Source organism: Anolis carolinensis, chromosome 3, assembly GCF_035594765.1.
Source record: "Anolis carolinensis isolate JA03-04 chromosome 3, rAnoCar3.1.pri, whole genome shotgun sequence".
Lineage (NCBI taxonomy): Eukaryota > Metazoa > Chordata > Lepidosauria > Squamata > Dactyloidae > Anolis > Anolis carolinensis.
The window spans coordinates 116438353-116465026 of record NC_085843.1 but is presented as its reverse complement, the minus strand read 5'-3'; the positions used below and the strand labels follow the sequence as shown (position 1 = coordinate 116465026).

The window sequence follows — 26674 nt, the reverse complement described above, 5'->3', positions numbered from 1 at the left end:
ATCCCTTAATTAAATCAACAACAGATCTCTGGCTACTGAAAAATGATTAAGGCCTAACTGTACATTAGATAGCACAAAACATGTATGTGATACTAATTTGTACTGAAACAAAACTGTCATTTGAATTGAAATAATTCTAGTGATTAGTATTAATGGTGAAGAACAGCTAATGTGACCTTTCTGGAGTAGAAATGGTACCCCAATGTATCTCATACTGTAGTGCTGCCTACTACTTAAAAAGTTAAAGATTTTCCCCTGACATTAAGTCCAGTCGTGACAGACTCTGGGGGTTGGTGCTCATCTCCATTTCTAAGCCGAAGAGCTGGCGTTGTCCGTAGACACCTCCAAGGTCATGTGGCCGGCATGACTGCATGGAGCGCCGTTACCTTCCCGCCGGAGCGGTACCTACTGATCTACTCATATTTGCATGTTTTCGAAGTGCTAGGTTGGTAGGAGCTGGGGCTAATAGCGGGCGCTCATTCCGCTCTCGGGATTTGAACCTGGGACCTTTTGGTCCGCAAGTTCAGCAGCTCAGCGGTTTAACACACTGTGCCACCAGGCCCCCCGCCTACTACTTAGATTTCCAATAATAAAGACAGATTCATGGTAGGAAAGAGAGATGTAGTAGATTAGAAATCAGAAAGACCTGTGTAGGAATCTATATTATAAACACATTCCAGCTTTACATTATGATAGCCGTATCAACAAATTGATGTGGAAAACAAAATACAGTATTATGGCAGATTTTTTTTTGTCTTTAGCAGATGCCAGTGACTGGATGGGTGTAGGAACCAAACTGAGCTAGGGATATCTAATTGCTTCATTTGGAAGGCAGACATAGAACATGGAGCAGTTTTTTCTGTCATTTGCAAGTAGTTTTTGCTTAAGGGGTGACATAAAAACAAAAGGTGTAAGATTTATTACTTATTGTTATTTATAAAACACATTGCTTTTCCTTTCAAGGCATTATCCTTTCAGGACCATATACTTTTAAAATAGTAAGACAAGGCCTTCTGTAGTTATTTTAAGAGAATTGTCAAAAAGGAGAACATGAAGATCTTGAACAGCTGCTCTGAGGCTACTGCCCTTTTCCCTAACATGAGCTCGCATTTTAAATAACACAGGAAACAGGAAGAAATTTTTTTAAGTATTAGGGCTTATTTGTTCTTGGTTTCTTCCCACTGCAAATATTCCATTCAATTAAAGCCTTTAAACATCCCTTCTAAAACCTGAACATTGTCATCCTATATACTGGTTATAGGTTAAAGGCAGTCTAAAGCAATTCCCTGCTGCCTTCCTTGAACTTGTTCCAAGGCTGTTTATTTTTATATCTTGCTCCTCTTTGTCTTTTTTGTTGCAGCTCTTGGCAGATACTTTTTGCTCCTTTTCCCAGGGGACATAGCTGCTACAGATGGATGGCTCACATGCAATCTTTCCCAGGCTTAGACCTCTGGAGTCGTACACAGTGCCCATAGGCACTTTGGGGCCACATATAAACCAGTTATTAACTATGGGTCACTACCTATCCGTGGCACTTTGAAGGCTTTGCCTACATTGCAACACAGGGCTCATTTGTACCATTTGCACCAATCAACTCTGAGAAAAATATATGAAACAATGTTTTGAAAAATTTAGAAATTTTAAAAATCTTCCCATTCCTCACTGCGAGGAATTATGTTTGTTTTTTAAAAAACACAGCTACTCCAAACAATGTGTATATGTCATCTTATCAATAGCACACAAGAAGTATTTCTTTATCAACACTTTTTAAATACAAAGACTGATCTTTCTGATATTTTGATTATATTTGACTGCATTCTACTTGATTTCACAACAAAGAACTGGAAAAATTCAGCCTCATAAGTCCAACTATTGCAAACAACCAACAAAAATAAGAAGTGATAGCAATGGAACAACAGGAATTTTTATTCTAATGGTTTCAGAAATTTTCCAAGAGGAAAAAAAGTGGATATTAAGGGAAAGAAAAAAAATCCAAAAAAGACCATACACTTCATACTAACCATGTGGATTTAAACCTTAACAGATAAGAGATGGAGATATAAATGCCCTGCAAGCAAGCTGAACCAACAACAGGAAACATGCAAAGAAAAGTTGGTCTAAAGAAATTGGTTATTTCAGTTTGTCCCCTAGCCTGCTCTCTGCTACAATTATACTACTTGCTTAACCATCACTTTTTTTTATCCATACACTTTGGGATGCAATTGTGAGTTTGCCTCAATTGCTCACTGTCTCTCTTTTTGGCTTGCTCTGTCAGTCTAGCATGCCCCTTTCCTATGACTGGAACTACTGCCATATTACAAAAAAATCTCATTGGGTCATATCATATTCCACAGCAAGCACCTAGTTTTTCAAATGGACACTGGGGATTATAATTCTACCAGTTTACTGGAAGGGCTTTCAACTCTCCTTTGCTATTTCCAATAGCTAGTATGGTTCACTATAAACTCCCCAAAATCAATGCCAAAACCAGCCTTATGCCCAGTCTATTTGGAGAAGTAATTTTGATGGTGTGCAAGTTCTATAGGTTCAAAATAATCAATTAGACTACTATTAAAGACTAAGACAGTATGAAAAGAGTAACATATTTATCCACATCAAATTACCAAATGTAATTTTTACTGAATAAAATTAGTTGGAAAGTACTTGAAAATCACAAGCCAGATGCTACCCAGTTTACACCCACTTCAGTCTGCAGGCACTTTTACACACCAATTCAGAGCCTCTGCCAAATGTGTGCGACTCACACAACACCTTTCCTCACAAGGTCTCACAAATGAGAAACTGATTCTGCTCTACATTTCTCACATAGCTGAAGTGTTCAGAGATCTTATAAATAAAAGCTTCATTCATTTCCCCACTTTCCAGGCAATATATTGAATAATTTCTACAAGAATCAGGACTACTAAAACGGAACTACTTTACCACTATTCACTCAGTCAGCCTTTAAAAATAACTTGGACTATGTATATAGTTACTTCCGCCCAGGAATGATAGCAAATGAATGCTGCATTAATATTCAAGCAAAATATGTTTCCAGCAAAGTACATTTTAAAAGCATCTGTGGATCGTGCTTACAAGCATCATGGTTCTGAATTCATTCAAAAAGTCTACAGAAAAAAACAAACTTAGGTTTTTCTCTATCTGTAAGATGCATAACATTATCTGTTAACAAAGGCAACTGACTCTGACATCATCACCTTTATTCCCTGTATTATTTTTAATACCTTTTTAATACCTACCTTCTCTCTTTTTATCCTATCTTTCTTTTTCTTTCTTTCTCCCTTTCCTTTTCTACCTCTCTCTTTCCTTATGGGGGGGGGGAGTGGCATTTGGCAGCGGTGGCAAGGAGAAGGTGTGCAAAATGGTGTGTGTGTGTGTGTGGGGGGGGTTAGGTGGAAAAAGCTGTGGAGGCGGGGCTGAATGTTGTGCAGGCCTGGTTTAAAACCAAAACAAATTTTGTGTTTAGACTTGGGTCCCATCTCCAAGATTTGCATTATGCATATGCAAATATTCCAAAATACAGAATACTTCTAGTCCCTAACATTTAATTTGCACTTTTACTTGCTTTTCTGGGTTCATCAATGAAGTCAGGTAAAAAGAATCCTGACTCATATACAATGAAACCTATTAATATATCCCAATCCTTTTTTCAGAATTTGAAATCTAGCAATAGATTCCCATCTTTGTAAAGGAATCTGGAAGACAAGACCTTTAAATAAGACTATAAGACTATAGTCTATAAAAGACTATAAAATCCTCTTGCTGTTTTTTAAAATAAAGAAATACACAAAGAAATACACAAAGAAAGTAAGCAAGCATGTATTGCTTTGTCAGACGGGAACTAAGGGGACTCCAAAGTGCACCAGGTGCTGGCAAGTTAGTGTTGGTGCCATATATTTGCCATCACTTGCAGAGTTGAAAAATATATCTTATTTAACTTCCTAGTCTACTGCTGTGAAGTAGACTGCAAACATGTACATGTCCCCCTCCCCCCTCTGCAGCCCCTTCTAATGCAGCTGGTCTGAATTTCATACCCCGTGAACATATGGTGTAACATTCAAGTACACCAGGATGCATACAATGTTTATAACACACAAATATTATCCTTGATGTGAAGGCAATTGGACTAGGTTGTTGAGCATTTTTTTCGTTATTTGTGTTAAAATAAAAAACAAAAGCAAAACTGGATCCAGCTATCTGGTACACAACCAAGATGTCTCCCTTTAACCCCCAAAATAACAGTGGAAAAGTGGTGGGAAATGCTGATAAAAGGTGCATGTTTTTTTTTAATTGCAGTCCTAATACAGTCTAGACTTATACATGTGAAAACTTAGCTGGAACAATATTACCTAGAGAAACTTTTAGATTCCCCTATCAAATTTCAAGTTTCAAGATTTTTTTAATAAGCTGGTAAAATACCACATGACAAAATACCACATGCCATTATTACCATTATGCCAGCACCATACAGCCCGAAAAACTCACAGCAACCCAGTGATTCCGACCATGAAAGCCTTCGACAACACTATGTATTTCTATTCCAAGGGTTATTTACAGGTATGAGTGGCATTCCAAGCTACACGTTATTTTCAGACTTGATGAAGAAACACAAAACTTTAATAATCTAGATTCCTAGATTAAGCTTTGTAGCAAAATCTTTTCTCTGGACTAGACTTTGCTGCTTATGATGCCAAACTCGGCATCACAGGAGAAACGTACATAGATTTCAATGACTTTAATTTGCACAGAATACAAAATTACTCAGCAGACTATCATGTTTATACTATGAAACTCAGATGCCAATCTGGGAGTCCTTCTACACTATAGAATTAATGTAGTTTGACACAATTTTAAACGGCTATAGCTCAATGACATGAAATCCTGGGATTGTAGCTTGGTGAGGCACCAGAACCCTTTGGAAGGGAAAAATAAAGATCTTGTAAAACTATACCCCCCCCCCCCCCCCAGGATTCCCAAGCATTGTGCCATGGCAGTTCAAGTGGTGTCATACTGCATGAATGCTACAGTGTAGCTGCACCCTCACAAAGGAAGTACAGTAGAGTCTCACTTATCCAAGCTAAACGGGCTGGCAGAAGCTTGGATAAGCGAATATCTTGGATAATAAGGAGGGATTAAGGAAAAGCCTGTTAAACATCAAATTAGGTTATGATTTTACATATTAAGCACCAAAGCATCATGTTATACAAGAAATTTGACAGTAAAAGTAGATCAATACACAGTAATGTTATGTTGTAATTACTGTATTTACGAATTTAGCACCAAAATATCATGATATATTGAAGACATTGACTACAAAAATGGCTTGGATTATCCAGAAGCTTGGATAAGCGAGGCTTGGATAAGTGAGACTCTATTGTAGTACAATTTAGAAAGAGGGCAGTCAACACATTGAATTCACTGGAGTTAAGGGCATTAGACTCCTGTGAAAGTAAAAAACTGCAAATAAAGAAATTGCTATTATTTTATCCCAGGAGAAAACTTCCCTAGGAACTTCTAGGTTTTCCAACAGGATTCTATAACTGAATTGAAAGCTGACAACAGGCTCACAATGGAGGATCTAGGGATTTCTAGAGGTGTTCTCTCCAGAAATCTCTTAAGCCCTCCAGCATGACCAGATAAGTTGACCATAGAGTCACACTGGAGGACCAATAGATCCCTTGAAAGAAAATCCATAAATAATCATTTCTGCAATAATCAAAACCCCAAACATGGAGGGACCACTATATTAATATAGGTACTAAAATAAGCTGGGATTTTTACTACATAAGACATCTTGGCGAGTTATTCAGGGCTGCTTCAGACCAAGTCCATTTTGAAGTAGAGGTTGTGGAGAGGTCTAGCGTGAAACCCACAGGAAGTAGCAAGAGAGAAAGTCCGTCTAAGAAGAGTTGGAAGTTATTCATCTGTATCCAATGACAGCTGCTGCTGCAATAAATTTATCAGCCTCTAAGTCGCTACAGGATTCTTGGACTGCATTGTTCTGCTTGGTTTATTTTGAGCACATCATAATCCCAAGGATGGTTTGGATTGAAATGTTTGTCTCTGGTGCAAAACACTGATATATGTCTTCTTTGTTAGAGGTTATTCAAATTAATTTATATGAAAAAGCCAGAAGAAGGAAAAGCAAATTTAAATAAAGGCAAGAAGAAAACAGAACTATATTCTTTTGCTTTGGCAGAGCCTTCTTAAGATTCAGAATCCATGTTATAATCCTAGAATTTCACATGATTAATAGCAGAAAGAATACAAGCGGGGAAATGACAAGACAGTTAAATCCATTCAGCAGTACACTAAATGAAAACTTTTCCATGATATCAACACAGCTGGATTCTATTTCATGAAATAATTTTGGGCCCAAATCTTCTTGGAAAACTTTACTTTTAAACAGAAATACTGTATTATCAAATCTGAAGTAATAACAGAACTACACATGGAATTTTATTGAAACTCCCACCAATGAACTAATAACATTTCATCTAAATTAAAGATGCACTCATAGCAAGGTTCTGGTTGTGATTTTGTTTTTCTCTAAAAACAACTTTTTGTGAACATATTACTTTCAACCAATATGGAACCTTTGATACCTATTTCATTGATATTGGTTATGTGTCATCAAGTCATTTTAACCATAAAATGAATCTATTACAAGTGGTGTATCCATATTTTGAATTTTTCCAGATTTAGGAATATTGTACTTATAATGAAATATCTTGGAGAAATAAACTAAATCTAAACACAAAATTCATTGATGTTTCATACAGTTTCGACACATATCCTGAAGCTATTTTTCTACATAATACTTTTAATAATTCCATGCAAATAATTCCAAGTCTGTGTACATGACCTAGCAGAAAACAAATGTGTTTTTATTTTAGCCACCCATGTGGACAATTTTGAAGTTTTTTGAATTTTTGAATTCTGGAGAAGGGATGCTCAACATTTGTGGGGTTTTCTTGCCAAGTTTTATTCAGAGGGGATTTATCTTTGTCTTTCACTGACTCAGCCATGCCTTGTAGTAGGTTTCCATGACTAAGCAAGGATTTAAACTCTCTATAGAGTCATAGTTCACCACTCAAAGCATTACATCACACCTGGCCCTATGTAAAACACTACAAAACCAAATTCAAGTATGTTGCTACATTTAAGTTTTTAACACAACCTCCACTTACCGAAGATTCACTATCTCTGACGAGGAAGTCCCCTTCCACTCCTCTCTCATTTAAAGCACATTCTGCCTGATGCCGAGTAACATTCCCATAATACCATTCTCTTCCTGCAAACCGTCCTGTAGAAGAAGGCCCAGTGTAGCTTATTGGGGGCGGATGGGAAGCGTTCATAGTAGGACCATCACTTAAGATTATTACATAGTTTTTGGGAACAAGACCAATCTGCCCTCGAGAATTTTTACATTTCCACCATTCTGGGTCATTTTCAGGTTTCTCTATGACTTCCATGGTTTCACCTTTCTCAAAGTTGAGCTCTTCTTCCGTGACAGAACTGAACGGGTACAACGTCTGAACAACATGAAGTACTTTCATGGCCTGGCCATTACTCATAGATGCTCCTTTCCTCAAACTTAGAAAACTCGGTGAATCAGCCGTTGCTTCCTCAACTTCCTCTACTACATAGTTTGAAGGAAACCAGCCAATTTGTGCATTGTAGCTCCCTCTCCACCAGCCGTCACTGCATTTTTCCATAACAGTAACTCGAGATCCTTTCACAAGAGACAGTTCATCCTCCCTCTCTGCCACATAAGCAAATTTAACATATGCTGGGATGTTCAGGTCATAAATCCGATCAGCACTACTGCCATTGGAGGGGTATTCTGCATCGGTACTAGGGGTCGGTGAAGCATCTCTGGCACTCGTCTTTCGTTTTGTTTTGCCCAAGCCTGTAAAAATAAAATTAAAAATAGGTTACAATAAAAATAGAAGTTTCAAATAGACATTCAATAAAAATAGGTCACTGATCCAATTCAGAACTGGGGAGGGAGGGAATACATTGTTTCCTAACTCTGTCAACAAAAGAATTAACACAGAGAAGTCTAATTATAATAATGACAGAAAACCTGTCAGGAAAAAAGGACCAATATCTTAACTGCTTATGAAGTTCCCTTTCATCTCAGAAGGGGAGCCACTAAATTAAGCTTTGATGTGCCCTTTCCATATATTTCTTTCCAATGTCACTAGAGACTTAATAGACACAGAGAACAGTAGGCAGTGTGGAAAGGGAAATTCTATACTTATAGCCAGTTGTGCCTTAGGTTGAATAACATATCTTAAAATGTACCTAGTCAGTTTTTCTTTTATTTGCAGCAAGTTAAAAAGGGGCATGTTAAAACCTTCTTATTGGCCTCTTTGTATCATTCAGTTCTTGACTCCACTGCAATATGCTACAAAGAGATAATTCCCACTTAGAAATAGTACATACAGTTGGTTTCCATATCCATGGATTCAATTAACCATGGCTAAAAAAAAGTTCAAAAAAGCAAACCCTGATTTTGTCATACATAGAGCACTATGTTGATATGTAGGTATACCTTACTCCAAGATGCTCAGGCTCACTTTGGCACTGGTTTGAGTCATTTGCCATTTTACTACATCACTGTATAGAATATGGAGTCCCTGGTGGCACAATGGGTTAAACCCTTGTGCCAGGAGACTGCTGACTTGAAGGTTGGGTTGCTGATCTGAAGGTTCCCGGTTCGAATCCAACCTGGGGAGAGTGCGGATGAGCTCCCTCTGTCAGCTCTAGCTCCATGCGGGGACATGAGAGAAGCCTCCACAAGGATGGTAAAACATCAAAACATCCAGGCATCCCCTGGATGGCTAATTCTCACACCAGAAGCGACTTGCAGTTTCTCAAGTCACTCCTGATATGAAAAAAAAACCTGTATAGAAGGGGGCTTGAACATCAATGGATTCTGGTATCTACAGAGTCCTAGAACCAAACCTCAACAGATACCGAAGACCAACTGTATACAAAAACATTTATTCATATGTATTTGCCATAATGTTTTAGCACTAAAATGTAGCCAAACGAGCACAAATCCATTTATGCCTTTTGTTGTGTAGTAAACCTTTATAATCTTTCAATGTGTAACCACTAATGACTAAAAAGGACAGTAAGTACAATATTCTTCAAATATGGCATTTCAAAAACCTGCCACAAAATATTTAGATACATATTAAACATCTGGTGCCCTAAAACAGTAATGCAATGTCCATCATATCTAACCACAAATATTCACATTGAATGTCACTGTGATAAAAATCTAGCACAGAAACAATTCTTTAGCACTCCATCCACAAACTCAAAATTCTTATTTATTAGTTCCATGCCACGGAGGGCAATAAACCTCATGTGGCATTTCAATTAGGCTGCAGGATCAGTTTGTCTTGGGACAAGCAGAATCTAAGTTTATTTTGTAGTCAGATCTAGATAAACAAATCCATATCCACTCTTACTTTAAGCATATTGGGTAGGCAAAAACATTGAGGAGGTATCCCAATCTTTTTCTTTTACCTATGATACTGGATATAAAGTTTTTGGCTTAGAGAAAATGTGAATGGACACAAAAAGAACAGATGTGAACAGACAACAAAATGACAAAAAAGCTAAAATTAAGAATACTGCTGCATTTTAAAAATAATCCTGATCTGCACAGTGCTGTTTCACAAGTATCAATTTGGTTTGACTGCATCACATCTTAATTACACACCAAACAACTCAATTAAAATGCTCGTCTAGAGTCACTCACGACACCTGACCTATTCTTAGTCACCAGGATATGTAAATACCTGCTGTTCAAAACAGAGGCAAAAACAACAGAAGCAAAAGACTAACATGTATATATAGATACACAAGCAACACCAAACATTCAAATGAGCAATGATTCTGCCTAAAACATTTGTTCTATTCTGTCATGTTCCCTTTTCCTTGTTTCTGAGCGCTTATCGAAATAGCTGCAACAAAAGATTTTTCTATTCTGAAAGCCACTGGCTGTGCACCTTGGCAAAGTGACAACATGAAACCCAGCTATTGTGTTTTGCAATACAATTCAGGAAAACAATTCTACTTTTTATAGACTAGAAAACTCCAATGGAATTTGGCCATGTTCCCAACCACAATGAAAAATTCCTGTCTCTGCAAATGAACAGTATCTCTATATCAGCATACTGCATACAATATTTAAAAAGTCAAGGTGGAAATAGGAAAGATAAAATGCTATGAAGAAACTGGAGGAAAAACAGAAGTTTGTGTTATTGACACAGTACTTCCTTATTCAACTGCAATAACTGTGCCACTTTCCCTTTGAACAGACACCTCCTGTGTATATTTCTAAATTATTAGACCAAGTCTGTACTTCTATCACCAATGCTATTAATACTAGAGGTACATGATACAAAAACAACAGCAAAAAGCCACAAACAATAAAACTTATGACATCACATTATTGATTCAGATGATACAATACTATAATTGAGGAAATATTTTTTTAAAAAAAATCTTTTAATGTCATTACAGGATTGAGGAAGAGTAATTTAATGTCAGAACTCATACATCCATCTGGTTACATAGTAACTTTTAATATTAATTGTTTGGCAAGCCTGGATTTTTTTTAACATAAAGGAGAACAAAAAAAGCCCACCCAAATATTGCTTGTATGAAGAAAGCATACACGATGTTAATTGTAAAGATAATGCTTATCATTATGACAAACTGAAGAAATGTTAAGAACAAAAATGTGTGTATGGCACAGAGGCCTCAGAAGGGTTTCCTGCCAGCCACCTACTGCTATGGAAAAATGAACTCCATGCCTACGTGTGGCTCAAGATCACAAAGGAGAAAAGGGCAGTATTTAACCTCACTGGAATAAATGGATTCAGTGAGAATGGGAATTATGCCCTCTGTACAATACAACTGATGCAATTCTGATACTATATTCCCCCACTGTTATGGTTTCGCAATAGGCCTCAAAATGTCTGAAATGGGTCAGCCCTAGCCCATTCGGTCCCCTCAAGCATACCAAAAACACTTTCTCAGCAGTATGGACAGGGCTGCGAAGCAGAAAACACTGAGGTTCCTGTACTTTTCATTCCTTATATATTATGGCAACAGGTAAATATCCTCATTTACACGGACTTGTAATTATAGTCTACAGTATTGCGCTGAAAGCATGTTTACACATAGGACGTCTGACTCCACCAAGCTCTTGCATTTTTTGGGTTTGTTTTGGCACATTTGTAGGTTCTGCTGACAAGCTACTTCTTTCCAGTAGGCTTGTGCATAGATTTGGTTTGGTCGGTTCCCTTTGGCCAATATGGCTTGTTTGACTGGCTGTAATGGTAAGGGCTCAGCCGCCATGTTTTTTTTGGGGCTGAAACAGGCCACGTGGCAGCCGGTGTCCTAGCTGGCATCACGCGGTGCGCGAAGAAGCTGTCGTGCGCTCGCACGGAGTTTCCCTGAGAGCCCTGCTTGTTGGGCAAATCAGAATAGAAGAATGCTGTGATGTGTTTTACACAAGCTGTGTCTATTTAATGGGGCGAGTGCCTCCATTGCTCTCAGTTGTGTTCTGGCTCTAGAGAGGTGCTTCAGTCCGATTGCCTTGCCGCTTGCTCTCAGCTTTATTTTTTGGACTGGCATGGCTTGGCCTGTCTCTACCATTGAATCTTTTTTATTTTCCTTTATTTTCTTGATTTTTTTTAATTACTGGGACTGGGAGTTGGGAAAGTGAGGGCCGGATGGGTGGGGAGAAAGAAAGAGCATCTCTTTGCTCTTGGTGTATTTTTCTTTAAAAAAATATTCGGGAAGCTCTGAGAGCCCTGAGTCACCCTTTAGCTTCTTTTTCTCCTCCCATCCTCTCCTTCAGAAAATGCTTTTATGAGATTAACAATTATTAATAATTATTAATAAAACAATTATTATTAATAATAACACCAGCATACAAACCCTTATTCTTACAAAACTACTACCTAGTTACCTACCTATAATTTCATTCCTTTGTAAACAAGTTCTCTCTGTTTATATTTCTCTCTGTGCTCTCTGCCTTCTGAATTTCAAGTAATAATAAGTATTAGTAATAATCCTTTGGCTGTTGCCATTTGCCAGTAGTAAGAAGAACTACAAAATTTAGTTTTGGGCTTCAATCTGTGGAGAAATTTTGCCAGAACTCATTGTCTCCCCTCCTCTCCTTCATAGAATACTTTTATAAGATAATAATTATGAATAATAATAATAATCCCAGCAAACAAACAGAAAAGCGTCTTTCTCAGAAAATTACTACCTAGTTACATATATACCTATAATTTCATTTCTTTGCAAACAAATTCTGTTTATATTTCTCTCTGTGCTCTAAAAATAAAAGAAATTGCAAAAAGTCAGGGGATGACCTAAACATTATGAAACTTGAAGGAACTGGAGGCGGTGACGGCCGACAGGGAGCTCTGGCATGGACTGGTCCATGAGGTCACAAAGTGTCAGAGATGACTAAACGACTGAGCAGCAGCTGTTTTTGGGAGGCACGCGAAAATGGATTTGGAGGGTCTCCCGAAATTCGGCCAGCAGAAACGGATTGAGGTTCAGCCAAAATGCACAAGCCTACTTTCTAGCGCTTCAAGTTCTGTGTGCTCTCCAGGAAAACAGAAAAATGGTTGAAAATGTAACTCTATAGTTAACCTACACTTGGCTGTATTTTATCTGACATAACTGTGTGAGAATTGACATATGATTTTATTGTGCAAATCATTGCTTGTTCAAGTCTGCTCATACAGTAGCATCATTTTGTAAACAAAATTACAAAAAGGATGTTAGTAGGAATAGACGCTTTTCAAAACAATGTAATACACACTCCTGAAAAGACACCCAAGCCAGAAAATCAAAACTAAAAGGAAGCCCCGAGTCACTGAAGAATCTGTAACATCTGGTGACATACTGATGAAGAACCAACCCAAGCTAACACCTATCAGCAGGGAGTGCAGAACATGCTGAAAAACCTTCTTCACGAATCTGAAATCCTTCATCTCGTCAGAATTGTGTTTCAGTTTATTGATCTTCGTTCAGCTTATTACCAAGTCCAGGCACAGTTTCATTAATTCCACTACACTTGCTAATCCAGATCCACTTCTGGTTGAGACCATTGTAATCAATGGCAGATTCCTTTAAAAACTGATTAAAAACAGCAGTGGTTCCAAAACATGACATGAGGATTCTGTTGAAAAACTGTAAAACGAAAGTAGGCTAACGTAGTCCAATGGTAAGATCAAATGATCCCGTAAGGAGAATTATTTGGGTATGAGAAAACTAAAAAGAGGTACAGTAGAGTGTCACTTATCCAACATAAACAGGCTGACAGAACGTTGGATAAGTGAAAATGTTGGATAATAAGGAGGGATTCAGGAAAAGCCTATTAAACATCAAATTACATTATAATTTTACAAATTAAGCACCAAAACATCATGTTTTATAACAAATAGACAGAAAAGGCAGTTCAATACACAGTAACGTTACATAGTAATAGCTGTATTTACGAATTTAGCACCATAACTTCACAATGTATTGGAAAATTGACTATAAAAACACTTACTAAAAGGCAAACTGTGTTGGATAATACAGAACACTGGATAAGTGAAAGTTGAATAAGTGAGACTCTACTGTATTGTGGTATATGTGGGAGGAGGGGGGAGCGGAATTGGCTGAATTATGTCAGAATTGATGTAGTACAGATAGACAATGGTAATCCCTGAAGTTGTGATAACATAGGGGAATCACCAAGAAATTGGGAAAAGACCCAGTTTGAGTATCCAATAAAGAGGTGTTATAAAAAAACACATACAGTGTAATCCCTGAGATAAACTGTGTGGTACAATAGGGGGATTCTAAACAGGAGCCCAGAGAAACTCCTCAGTGAATGTAAAGAAGTTATCAGATCTTTATTTTGAAAAAGGGCGGTGAGGGATACAAAGATAAAATGCTACTGCTTTCTTAGATAGAAGGTCTTCTAGACACTCTCCAAGATGAATCTGATGTGCTAATTATTCTTTTCCTTTAAAATTCTCAATAGCTTATGGCTGATTTCCTGAATGACTTCCTTCGTCCACATATATCTATTAAAATCCTGAGACCAACTTCAGATGAATTGATGTGGGTGCCTCTGTAAAGTGACCATCAGAGAGATGATCTTTTTAGCTCAATTGTGGAATTTATTCATTCTATATCTTCCACTTGGTCCTCAAACTGACTAACAATAATATAAAACAATAATATAATTTAAAAATGAATCTTGAATAAAATACAAAACAAATTCATTTAGAGCATAGCAAAATAAAGCCAGAACAGTAACTTAAGCCTGCTTTAATATCAGACCAGCTTACATGTAAATGGTTCAGCTTAATAAAAATGCATTTGTGTGCCAGAAGAACTAAAATAGATGCAGCTGATTTCATACTTAGCAAGAGGTTCCAGAGAGTGGAAGTGGCACCAAATTGAGATACCACTAGTATTCCGCCAATTAATCCAAGACCCTAAAAGTAACAGCCAACCCTAAAAGGAACAGAAGCCAGCTGAGCTTTTATAGGATACTGCAGTCTTTCAAAAACCCTGATCACCATTTATATTGGGATTTTTAGATCATAAACAGCACTTGAACTGCAACCAAAAACAAGACTGGTGAAGCTATTGGGATAAAAGCAAAAAAAATTGCATTCATTTTAAGTGATCTTATTGAACAGTCTGGCTGCAACATTCTGTACCAGCTTTTTCTTATTAATTTTGGAAAACAGCCAGTGTGTTATGGCTGTCTAAATGGGATGTAACTAATGTACTAATGTACCTACCCTAGGTTTCTTCATGGAGTAAGAGAAACCTGTCTGCCTTTCCTGCTCAACTGGACTAAAGATCCATGAAAGTGTAGGGACTTGCTGTTTTCCTAATTTGTTATTGCTGACTGCTTGCCATACTTGTTGAGGAATAAGTGCCATGATTTATTAAAGGCTGTTAATAAGTTCACTGGAACAAAACGCACTTCAAAAATTGGGGGATACTAAATATCTCTCTCCTCTTACCCCAAACCTCAATGAATAGAAAACAGAAATCCTCACCACAGTTGTAACAGATAAGCTGCCTGACATATGTCTGAATTAATGGATGACCTTACTGCTTTCAGTGGCGTCATTCAAAATAATTAACAACCGGTTCCTGTCTCTGCCTCTCCCCTTCAGCTCCGAAGGATCCAGTCCTTCACTTCCTTTGACCTTCTTGTCTTGCTATCCTCTGCCTCTGCTCCAGTGTTTTCCTCCTCCCCCCTTTCTCTATCCGGCTCCCCTTTTAACCTCTCTAGTCACTGCATCTTTTAGCCGTTAACACAAGCAGCTAACTGGCGCAAACAGCCTAAATGAACTGATTATATTATGTAAAACAAGTGATGTTCAAGTATAGCAGAATGAGGGAAAACTATTGCCCTGGTCATGTTATCATTCTCAGTGAAGTGAGATAAGGATAATTAGGCAGGGAAAAGTCATATAGCTAGTTAAAAAGAACTTGCCACTTTATTTTAAATCACTAACTATAACTTCCAAAAATGTCAACATTATCTAGAAATAGAATGTGCTTAATAATTTTATTTTTTTTGCAGAATTTTTCACTGGATGATGACTATTATTATCCTGCCCCCCCCCCCCCCCGCCACTCCAAACTAGGACTCAGAAATAGGTAACAAAAGAAACAGGGCTTACTAAAGAAGGCAGAGCAAAAGATCCAAATTAAACAATGTTGTTTTTTCAAGAAATGAGATCACATCAATAATCCCAAGCAAATATTTTGTATTACAATATTATTAGTGGTAGAATAACCCATACAATTTAATGTTGGCTCTCAACCAGCATGATGTTTTACAGATACATATGATGTTGCATCATAAAAATAGGCACCACTAGGAAGCTTTATATTAAAGTCTCCAAAGAATATAATGGTATCTGGTACAGATTGGTAGAAGTTTTATTAGTCATTTTTTTAGCTTAGTAATGATCACCTGCATATAGATATTAGTATGGAGCTTAATGCTGACCAAGTAACGTATCACAGAATTGCAAGCCAAATTCAAGGTCAGGAAAATGGCAGCAGATGGGGGATTGTTGGTAGTAGTGTATGCATTTCCAGAAAGCTGCCATGAACTATAACTCTGAATGCATCTAACGCCTAAGAGAATGGTTGTTTCAACAAATGAAGATCAGAAGCATAAATACATATGCAAGAATATGAATGACAAAATGAGCAATAATTTAAAAATACTGACAGTACAAAATGAGAACACAACCAATTAGTGTGATGGATAAGAAATCTCTTCAATAAACATGTCAGGTAAAACAAGATTGTTTTCTTAAACTGCATTTGATAGAAGAAACAAAATAGGTTAGTGACAAATCACACAAGAGATGAAAAAAATCAGAAGCGAAGAAAATGGAATTAATTAGATAGATTACTTCCCCATTTCCAGGTAACTAATCCATATATGGCTATAGACTTCAGGGAACTTTGGGCCACACCAGTTTTCTATCTATTGTGATTTTTCCACTTAAATAAATGACAAATGTCATGGCACAAGGATGCTTTTTTGGTTAAATAGTTTGCTGTGGTCCTGGATCAGAATTTCTAAATGGCATTAAATGCCTGTGATTAAAGAAGCAAATAAAATGATCACTAAAAAGGTTAAGAAAAATCCAGAAATGCATCTCTTAAGCTTATTTTGTGAAATAATGAGTAAAGAAGATCCAGAAACCTGTCAATACAGTTTTGTTGCTGTGAGAATAACACCAGCAAAATCTTAGAAAGGGGAAAAAGAGTTAGTGTTCCCTCACTTACCCGCAATAAGTGAAAATCCGCGAAGTAGGGACACTATATTTATTTTAATATTTATACATTATTTTAGTAGTTATACACTATTTTAAGTCTTTATCAACCCATCGTGTGTTGATAAATCGCCTCCTTCTCCTCCCATTGCCGCTTGAGCTCCTTTTCTCTCGCTTTCGCTTATCTTTCCTCCCTTCCTTAGGCTGTAAATTGTAATTTTTTATGATTTATAATAGTCTTTTAGAGTTTATTGAAAAACCGCAAAACAGCGAATCTGCAAAAAGTGAACTGCAAAGTAGTGAGGGAACATTGTACTTCTAAAGAACTGGAATGGCTAAGCCTTCCAATGGCATCCAGGGAGGAAGTAATGAAGATTTTGCTAGGAGACTTGCATTTGGATATTTAGAAAGGAAGACCAAAGTAGACTTTAAAGTAGCCACAAGGAGAATTTATTAATGCAACGATAAGGGTAGGTTTTTTAAAGATATTAGTTTCACACTGAGTGGTGCCGGAAGTCATGGGTGGTGGTAGGGGGTTGGGAGAATGGCGTATCTGTATTATGTGTATTTGATTTTTTAAAATTCTCTTTTACATTCTGTATGTCATTTACACACTGAATAAGAATTACAAAAAAAGAATCTTAATAACACCAAATGCCTGTTTGTTGTTTGTTTTTGAAAAGGAAGATGATCCCACTGGCTTAATAGGACATTTTTACCCCCCACCCACAGCTTAAAAATTTCCAGATATTTTATTCTGGCAATTCTTTAGGCTGTAATAAATTAAACTGAATCTGGGAGCATACATTTTTATAATGAACTTTGTTTTTCACAAACCATATATACTGCCTTTTGATAGTATCATATTTAAAAAAGAATGCTAGAAGTGTTATGATCCTCACATGCTGGAAAGAGCACAATATTTGGCCGCTGCACCTGCAGAGCATTTGCTCTGAGTTTTATTCAAGATCTGTAGGTTAATCAAATAATAAATATCTGCTATATTTGCAATCAATTACTTAATGCAATACCCTTTATCTCTGAAGACTTCTTGGAATAATACTGTGCAGCCTTTAGTAAATCTGTACCAAAGAATTCTCAATAGACTTTTTTTCTGGGGCAGAACTGAAAGCTGGTTCATCTGTATTCATCAACTAATAGTTGATTCCTCCATGATAAGGAGCTGCATTGCAAACAATTTCCACTGAAAACTATTGTATCTCAGTTCATATTTATTCTCAGGTTGCTTCAGATTCCTTAGGAATTCCACAATAGTCACTGAAGGAAAGATATAAATTCACTTCTGCAAACAATTGCTTGATGTTGCACTATTCATAGGAATATGATGACTATTCACAGTAGTAGTTGATCGGTGACTTTTGGTGGATCTACATGATTTTCTTGTAAGGATTTGCTCAGATGGGATTTGCCCTTGTTTTCTTCTAAGGGCAAGAGAGTGTGATTTGCCCAAGTTCATCCAGTGGGTTTCCATGGCTGAGCAGAGATTCAAACCCTGGCCTCACAGTGTCCTACTCAAACACCCAAAACACTACATCATGCTAGCTCTCACACATCACTATTCAATAGCCAGTGGCAATTTGCAGATGTAAAAAAGCTCTCTGATGCACTTTATGAATATTTCTATTCCTAACCTCAGACATATTTTGGGACTATTTTCCCTAAACATATTGATTGTGGAGATGGCTATAGAGTGATCTGGAACTTAGGTTTCACTATGCCTGTGAACCACAATTAGAAACTTAAATACTAGGAGTCTGCATGCCAACAATCCCCATCAGGCAAAAAAACTTCATCCCATGTGAGATTTTAACACTGTATCATCGTTTATTATGTTAATTTTAGACATATAACAACACAAGAGAAGCTTTAAGAGCACACACAGAAATACCAGATTTTTTTTTAAAAAAAACCCTTATGAAACAAGACATTAATGGAGTGCCCTCTGGCAGCCAAGGCACCAGCTAAACAAAAGCTTCACTTCCTCTGGTGGTGAAATGGGGAGGGGTGCGTTTAAAGCATCCTGACTGCTAGCAAACTGTGTTGACTCAAAAGAAGGAAATAGCTGACAGTTTTTAGCAAAATTCAAAATAAACAGGAAGTTGTGTGGAAGAAAAAAGGGCAAGCAACTGTGCAGAGCCATGCAACTGATTTAGCTTCAAACAAATGGAAAACTGTAAAGCAAGAACATGAACTTCTAACTTTGGATTAGAATGACCAGTTATATATATGAAGTGGTATGAAAAAATGGCAGTTGTTAAGTGACTTATAGCAATGCTAAAGTGAGCCTATCATGGGGTTTGTTCATAGGTTTGTTTGTTTTATCTTCCTCTGAGACAGAGAGAATGTGACTTTCCCATGGTCACCCAGTGGGTTTTCATGGCCTAGTGGGAATTTAAACCTTGGTCTCCAGATTCATAGTACACCACTCAAACCACTACACTACATTGGCTTTCACACACAAAAAAAAAATCGTAGGCAGACCTATTATCTGCCTACCTTCCCAACAATGAAAATATTATGTATTTTCAGTCCAATAGGCAAAACCAGAAGGGAGACCACTAGGATGCTAAAGGTACATTCATTGGAGGGAGCGGGCAAATCATTTCTGAATATCCCCTGCCTACAGAAAATTCCATGAAATGAATAAGGTCACCTGAAGGCAACCTGATGGCACATACTATTACTTCTGTCAGAAGGTATGTTTTCTGATTGCTAAAGGAGTTAGGGACATTTTCACTAATACTATTTTTTTTTACAGCACTTTTACCCCGCCTTTCTCACCCGAGGGGACTCAAGGTGGCTCTCCAGAAAAGGAGGTGACCGTTTCTTTCAAACCCACACCAAGCGATTGTCATTCATGCCTTTATGACCTCAATGCTAGAAATGCAGGACTGCAGAAGGTGAAGCTAGTGATAAATGTGGTGATCTAACTGGTGAGGTTGCTGTGAACACACATTATATTTGCCCACCAAAATTCACATTCACAAAATTCTAGGCACAATTCATGATGCTTGCTTTGACCTAAAAGAGGAATTTCTGTGGTTGGTAATTGCCAGATTCTTTACTCTAATACCTGATAAACTATCTTTTGAATGTACAAGATTTTAGGCTAATTTTCTACAAAGGAGGGACTTTAATTAGCTTAAAGCCATGGGAAGAGGAACTAGTACCCTCTCCCCAGCGTTACAGTTTCAATCTGATTCAGGACTTCAAGGAATTGCTACCCATTATAATAAATAAAAATGCAGTGGATCAGTATGAATTTAATCAGTAAGAGACGACTCTTATATCATACAAAATTTATTCTTGCCAATAATAATTGTGAAGTCTGTTTCAGCTTAAAGCAACCTTAGGAATGATAGACCTTCAAGACAGTTGGTTATTAATAGTCCTGCTAAAGTCTTATGAAGGCATGGCCATGACTTCCTTGATTGAATCAATTTACCTGTAATGTGGTCTACAACTCTTCCTACTGGCTTCAACCTTACAAAGCATGATAATCTTTTCTAATGAGTCATGTTATCTCAAGATATATCCAAAGTGTGATATTACGTTTTTATTAAGAAAAAAAAATATGTTGAGGTTCGGCATAGTGTAATAAGATTGAGCACTGGACTAGGACACTGCAAGACCACAGCTTAAATTTATACTCTGTGTGGAAATCATGTTCTCTAAAAATAAGGGGAAGGCAATGGCAAACTTTTCTGAATATATTTTTCCAATAAAATTTTATATCAGAGTTGCCAAAAACTGGAATAGATTTGAAGGCATTGAAGAACAAAATCCCCCAAAACATTAATTAGCAACCACAGCTCACTGACAAGGACAGCTAATGGTGTATTTATAAAGATCTATATTATCAAGGCAATAATATATTTACATACACTTGGGTTAAACATTGTACTAATGGACTTTAATTTCCCCATTTTCTCCAATAACAGGAAAAGATAAGGAAGCTACATTCTTAAAATGTGGTAAACAAATGTTTGGTATTAGTGAAAGCTTTTCGATTTCCATTGCTTTTACTCCTATTGCATTCATTGTTTTTGAAAAATTATCAATACCAATAAAAATATGTAATTGAGCAGTTCAGTGTTTTATTACAACAGTCCATGTCCTGAATGCATGTCTAAGGCCATAATGTTTTCAGAGCCATACAGCTTCATTTTCAATAAGCAGACTACAAGGTTGATAAGACCTTTGAACCATCAATACAATTTGGTGCCCTGATCTTGCACAGAGTTATTCAAACTCAGCAGGATATAGCTGCCCACTGAAGCAGGTCTCTACTTAAGATGAAAGCATGTGTACTGAAATTTTGATCTAACTGCCACTAAAGTAGCTGGATAATCATTTTGATGTGGGCAGGAATATGCATCTATGTCCCAGGTCAATAATAATTTCTTCTTAACAGAATCATTGCATGGACACTGCCCTGCTGCTTTCAGAAAAATTAAGGTGATTCACTGAAATAAAAAGTTGAGGGAAGCAGGACAAAATGATGTATAAGTGGTGTCTAAGAAGCAAAACATTAATATTAATATGGAAGAATGCTTTGGCAGGACTTCTCTATTCCTTGCAACATTTTCCTTTTCTCAGAAAATGCTGTTTTCATCTTTGTAAAATATATATGCACTGTGTAAGTGAATTGCATGAGAATTAAAAGATTGTTTTGAAATGTGAACTAAGTTGCCAATTTTAAACTAGACAAAGAGTGTTTACATACTTGCTCTTTTATGGATGTAGGTACTTGCTCTCAAATTTATGCATAAAGCATAGCCCTGTATATTTTTTCTCTCTCACACACACAGACAGACACACATTTGCAATCCTTTTCAGATACGTACAAAGATATGCTCAACCATTTAATGACAAAAGGTAGATCTCCAGTAGGCAACAACACCACTGAGCAACGGCAAAACAAAGCTAATCAACAACTAAATATTAAAAGATAATAATATTAATGGATGTTGAAATGAAAATATAAAAATATACCAGATAGGGAGAAAAAAAGAGAACAAGCCTCAGTGAAGACACATTTTTCTTCCTTGCACAGTACACCATGACATAGATAATAACAGCCAAATTAACATTGCCCAATTTCTGTGTCAATATAATTTTACTTAAATTAAAACAGAAACATAGCATAGACAGTGTTAATGAGAGGGGATCCCACAATATTTAACTAAAGGTTCTTCATTGCTTTGATACAGGAGTAGGCAATATCTAGCATGTCATGATCAAGAACTGAAAACCAAGAGATGTTATGTTCTACATCAAGGTAACTTTAGAATACTTAGTTTCATATAACTGCAGCAAATAATCATATCTATGAGGCATAAAAAGAAAAAAAACAAATAAACACAGGATTTTCTTAAGTTAGTTATGTCATACAATTTAAACTGGATAATAAACCAGATTAAATAGAGAGTTTTAAAACTCCACAATTAATTTACAAGTTCAAGACTACAGAAAAGCAAAGGTACACTGATCATTAATATACTTCCAGTATATATGACATTGCATTTGCAAATTCACAAGTGTCACCTGTATTTTGTAAATATACCTGTAAAATGGAGTATCAGGATAAAGAAAAATAAAGGTGAGGTTTAATTGTTCATCCAAGAAATAAAAAAAATCCTTAACATCTCAAATTCTCTAAAATTTATATTTATATTGTTTAATAAATAAAAGGAAATGATAAGCTGTCATAATGTCTATCCTATAAGATTGTCAATTCATTTGGTTTCTTGATAGAATCAGTGTAATATTCCAAAAAAGGACTTACCTAATGTATCTTTCAGATTCTTAACCAAAGAACCCTTCTTCAAACTGTTCTTTCTCTCGACATAATTTGATGGCACGTATCCTGTTTTGTTGGCTGCATTTCTTACCCTCCACCATGTTTTGGAATCATCTAGCAGCCAGAGGCGCTCATTCTTCTTTATGTCAAGTTCTTGGTCCTGTTGCGCAGTGTAATCCCACTTTGCTATAACAATAACTTCTTCTGTCATCTTTCATGGAGTCCCTCTGTCATAAAACAAACACTTTCATTGAAACACTGCATGTGTTCAGCTCTCATGCTTTGAACATTAATGCTTGAAAACATAAAAGAAGCTTTAAACAGAACTTGGTTGCAAACAGCAGCAAACTCATTTTATTTTTGATTTGGCATTAAACCACAACAGCTCCTGTAATGTGCTCAAACCAGCATGACTTGCTGTTAACAACAATGGGAGGATGTGGCACTATCTATGCATCCTATTATCTGCTGCCCATTATTCAATTTCTGAACTCCCCTTCTAGGTTCCTTTGTGTAAAATCTTGTTCTTTATAAAGGAGTCAGAAGACTTTCCATACTCTCTCTGGTCCAAAATTTTGCACTTATCATCTTCCCAATTACTGTGCCATTACTTTTATTTCTTATTTATGGGAGCTTTCCCCACACTGCAGACACTTAATTCGAACTAAAGAGCTAAAGCAAAATGGATACTGGGTTTGTTTTTCTGCTACTGTTCAACTTCTGTATTTTAACAGAAACTTTGGAGGCTTCTATTAAGGTTCACTGTCAAATCTATGAATAGATGAAAATGCTAAAGTTTAATGTCACAAGCAGAAAAACTAATTTTTAAAATGAAATAAAAAACCAAGACATGAGACAAAGTGAAAGGAAACACAACAATGCTAAAAACCAGTCATGAAAAGCTTCATATTTAGGAACTTACACATTTTATTAGAATTTCTATATTGCTATATCAGAATTCTAAACCCAAGTCATGAATGTGATTGATATATTTAGACAAAATTTCAAAGCACTTCCCAGAACTCTGTTTGCTTGTTCTTTTAACAGTTTACCACGGCTCAAATAAGCTTCTCTGCCATGTATTAGTTAATTTCACTTGTATCATGCTACTTATTTTCCTCTTAAAATACACATAACTAAAGAGCTCCAGGAGAACAACCATAATTTAGACCCTTTGGGTGTGGTTCTCAGTTTTGTTTTGTCTCTGTGACGGAGCAAATATAGTTGCAACAAAAGTATAGAATGTCATGTGGAAATGTCCTACCAATCCACTTACTACTGATTTACTTTTTTGAGCCTTAAAGCATGGGGTACGCTGGATGAGCAGTTGGCTACAATGTGTTTAAAGAACCCCTTTAGACCTTACTAAAGGTAAAAAAATTCAAGAGAGGACTTTCTACATCTGATAATGGCAAGAAGACAATACTCCACTTTGCTTCTGAAGGACGAGGGAGATATACATGGGTGTCTGTTAAACAATAATATTTATTGGGCGGAGGAAGGGAAGATGTCTTACTCAATTTACATTATACTGAAATCTTCTAGCAAAAAAGCAATGTGAACAGTTTATCTACACAAAGCTTCCAATCACCTTTTGCCAGAAAAGCCAAGGGTCAAGGGACATGCAACAGAGACATGTAAAGCTAAAGAGAATTGCAAGAATAAGGAAGTTTATTGAAGATTAGAGTGTGGCATATAAAATATAATATAACACAAACAATGTCACATTAGTTCACTAGGAAAGAGACTTAAAAGCAAGAGCAGCTGGCTTCATTCAGACCAATTACACTATAATGATCTGAGAATAACCTACTATAAACTATTGTAGTTTGCTTGAGGGAGATATCAACACACCCACACACACTCTTTTCTAGGTTACACTACTCAACACAGATCTAAAACAATGCTGCTTTTGGATAGTCACTTTATTTTTTAGTTTTCCGTATTCAAGCAACAAAACTGCTTCTTTAAGAGAAGGAACATAATATGGAACTGTCAGTAAACAACTTCTACAGTTTTCAGAATATTTCTTCATTAGAATTATGCAACATCAAAGCACAATTTCTGAACAAAGCTCAACATGCTTCAATTACAAAACAAGCTACAGGTCAACAATGAGATCGCCACAGGGAGATTACAGCTGAGCCTGCTCTGGATCCTCTTATTGTCAATAAACATTTAGATTAATTTAAATTATTCTGAGCAAGGGCAGCTGAAATTGTCCATGATCAATTACTGCAGTGTCAGCATGAAAAGCTAGCAGATTATCATCACTAAGGGTAATTTAGGACATGACCAACACAACACTTACCATGCAACCAAACAATTATCAGGATAGAAAGCAGTTAAGTTGTAACCTAAGAAATAAAACAATAAGATGTAATGTAATGTAAGCAGAGTTAGCTCTAATCAGTACTTAGAAGGCAGACTGCTAATGAATACCACCTACTGTAGGCTATATTTTAGAGAAAAAACTGACAAAACCACATCTGAATATTCCTTTTCTAAGAAAACCTTATGAAATCTATGAAGCTGGTGTAAGTTGACAGGTAACTTGAAGGAAAACAAACTTTAAACAAGGCAACCTTAGCTACAACAGTTCTGTATTTCTGCAAAATGCAGTCCAACTCTCACATGAACCTGGGGCAGACTTAACTGCTAGCTCACCCTTACCGGAGTAGGAAACCTATCTCAAGAATGGATGCTCCAGAACCCTACTGCTCTTCCCCTCAACTCTACTTTACTGGGATGTCAGCAATGGGAGTACATATGTGTAAAGCTTACCAGGGATTTTCTAACACCCAAATTTGAAATGAAAAATCTATAGTACAGTAGGAACACAGATGTCAGCAAACTTCTACAACCTACAAATTTAAGCGAGAGTAGACAGACTTAGTGTTTGAGTCTACTTTGCTTTTTATTAGAACCTTGATACACACCACTTTAGCCTTGGTGTAAAAGATGGACATTCAGAATTAAAAAATTCTAAACAAGAACGTGAGCACCAGAATTAAAATGTAGCTTGAATCTACTTCCTGACAGTTAACAAATGTCTTCTTCATTTCTACAGCATAATTTAGCTTTGGAGGGGGACAATTTCTTTCACCTATTTTAAAACACTGACGAGCAGAAAATCAACCAGACATGCACCAATGGACTTTGACCTAAGCCACACATGATAAGTGATATTTCTTTCTTTTATAAATTACTCTCATACTCTCCTCTCGGATACCTATGTTATGCTCTGAGTAGAGAAAGGACAGACTGAAGACATATATACACTTGGTTTTTGCACTGAATCTGAGTTACAAATATTTAGAATATCTCACTCTATTATAGGTGTAGTAACATATAAAGTAAACATTTTCTTTGCTCTACCTTAATATAAATGCATACAATTATCTTTCTATAATTACAACTACTAAAATGTGGGTATAACAAAGATAAAGGAAGACAATCATGTTATAAATAATTTTATCTGTTGTAGGTCACTACTGTGTGTTACAACCAATACTACTCCAATATTGTGAGCTAAATTCAATATTAATCTTAAATACAGTAGATCTGTTTTCCAATAGGAGTAATAAAAGCACTATATTTATCTCAATAGGTCTATTGTACCAATGAATTTAGTCTTAATATTTTTGGCAATTGTATCACCTGTTTTAGAGAAATATAATAGGATAAAGCATGTTAAATGACCCTACCTTGTTCATTGTTTCGCTGAAAGCAGATATGAGTGCTTAGTTTTACAGTATTTATAATGTTAAGTAACACCTGCTCTTCTCTCCAAGTATGCAATATCAGACACTCCAGAGAACCTGCATATCCTTTGCTGCACAAATCTGCTTACAGGAAACCTCAAAGTTAGCTTACCCTTGAGGCAACAAAAATATATTGTTCCCTCACAAGAGGAAAAATCTGTTGCATGCACCACAGCAATTTTGTTCGCACACATTTTATT

At 36.6% G+C, this 26674-nt stretch overlaps 1 protein-coding gene across 2 annotated transcripts in view; it reads right to left on the bottom strand.

The window, feature by feature from the left end:
* The window catches only part of nck2 (NCK adaptor protein 2), an 87022-nt gene that overhangs the window by 5832 nt on the left and 54516 nt on the right, over positions 1-26674 (bottom strand). Inside the window, exons 3-5 of one of the 2 annotated variants that reach the window (XM_008107071.3) lie at positions 25022-25067; positions 22696-22937; positions 7212-7933 (exon numbers count right to left, since the gene is read on the bottom strand). In XM_008107071.3, the coding sequence (XP_008105278.1) occupies positions 7212-7933; positions 22696-22921 (948 nt within the window). In that variant the 5' untranslated portion in view covers positions 22922-22937; positions 25022-25067. The remainder of the gene's footprint in view (positions 1-7211; positions 7934-22695; positions 22938-25021; positions 25068-26674) is intronic. The other variant, XM_003218738.4, reaches the window with a different exon arrangement.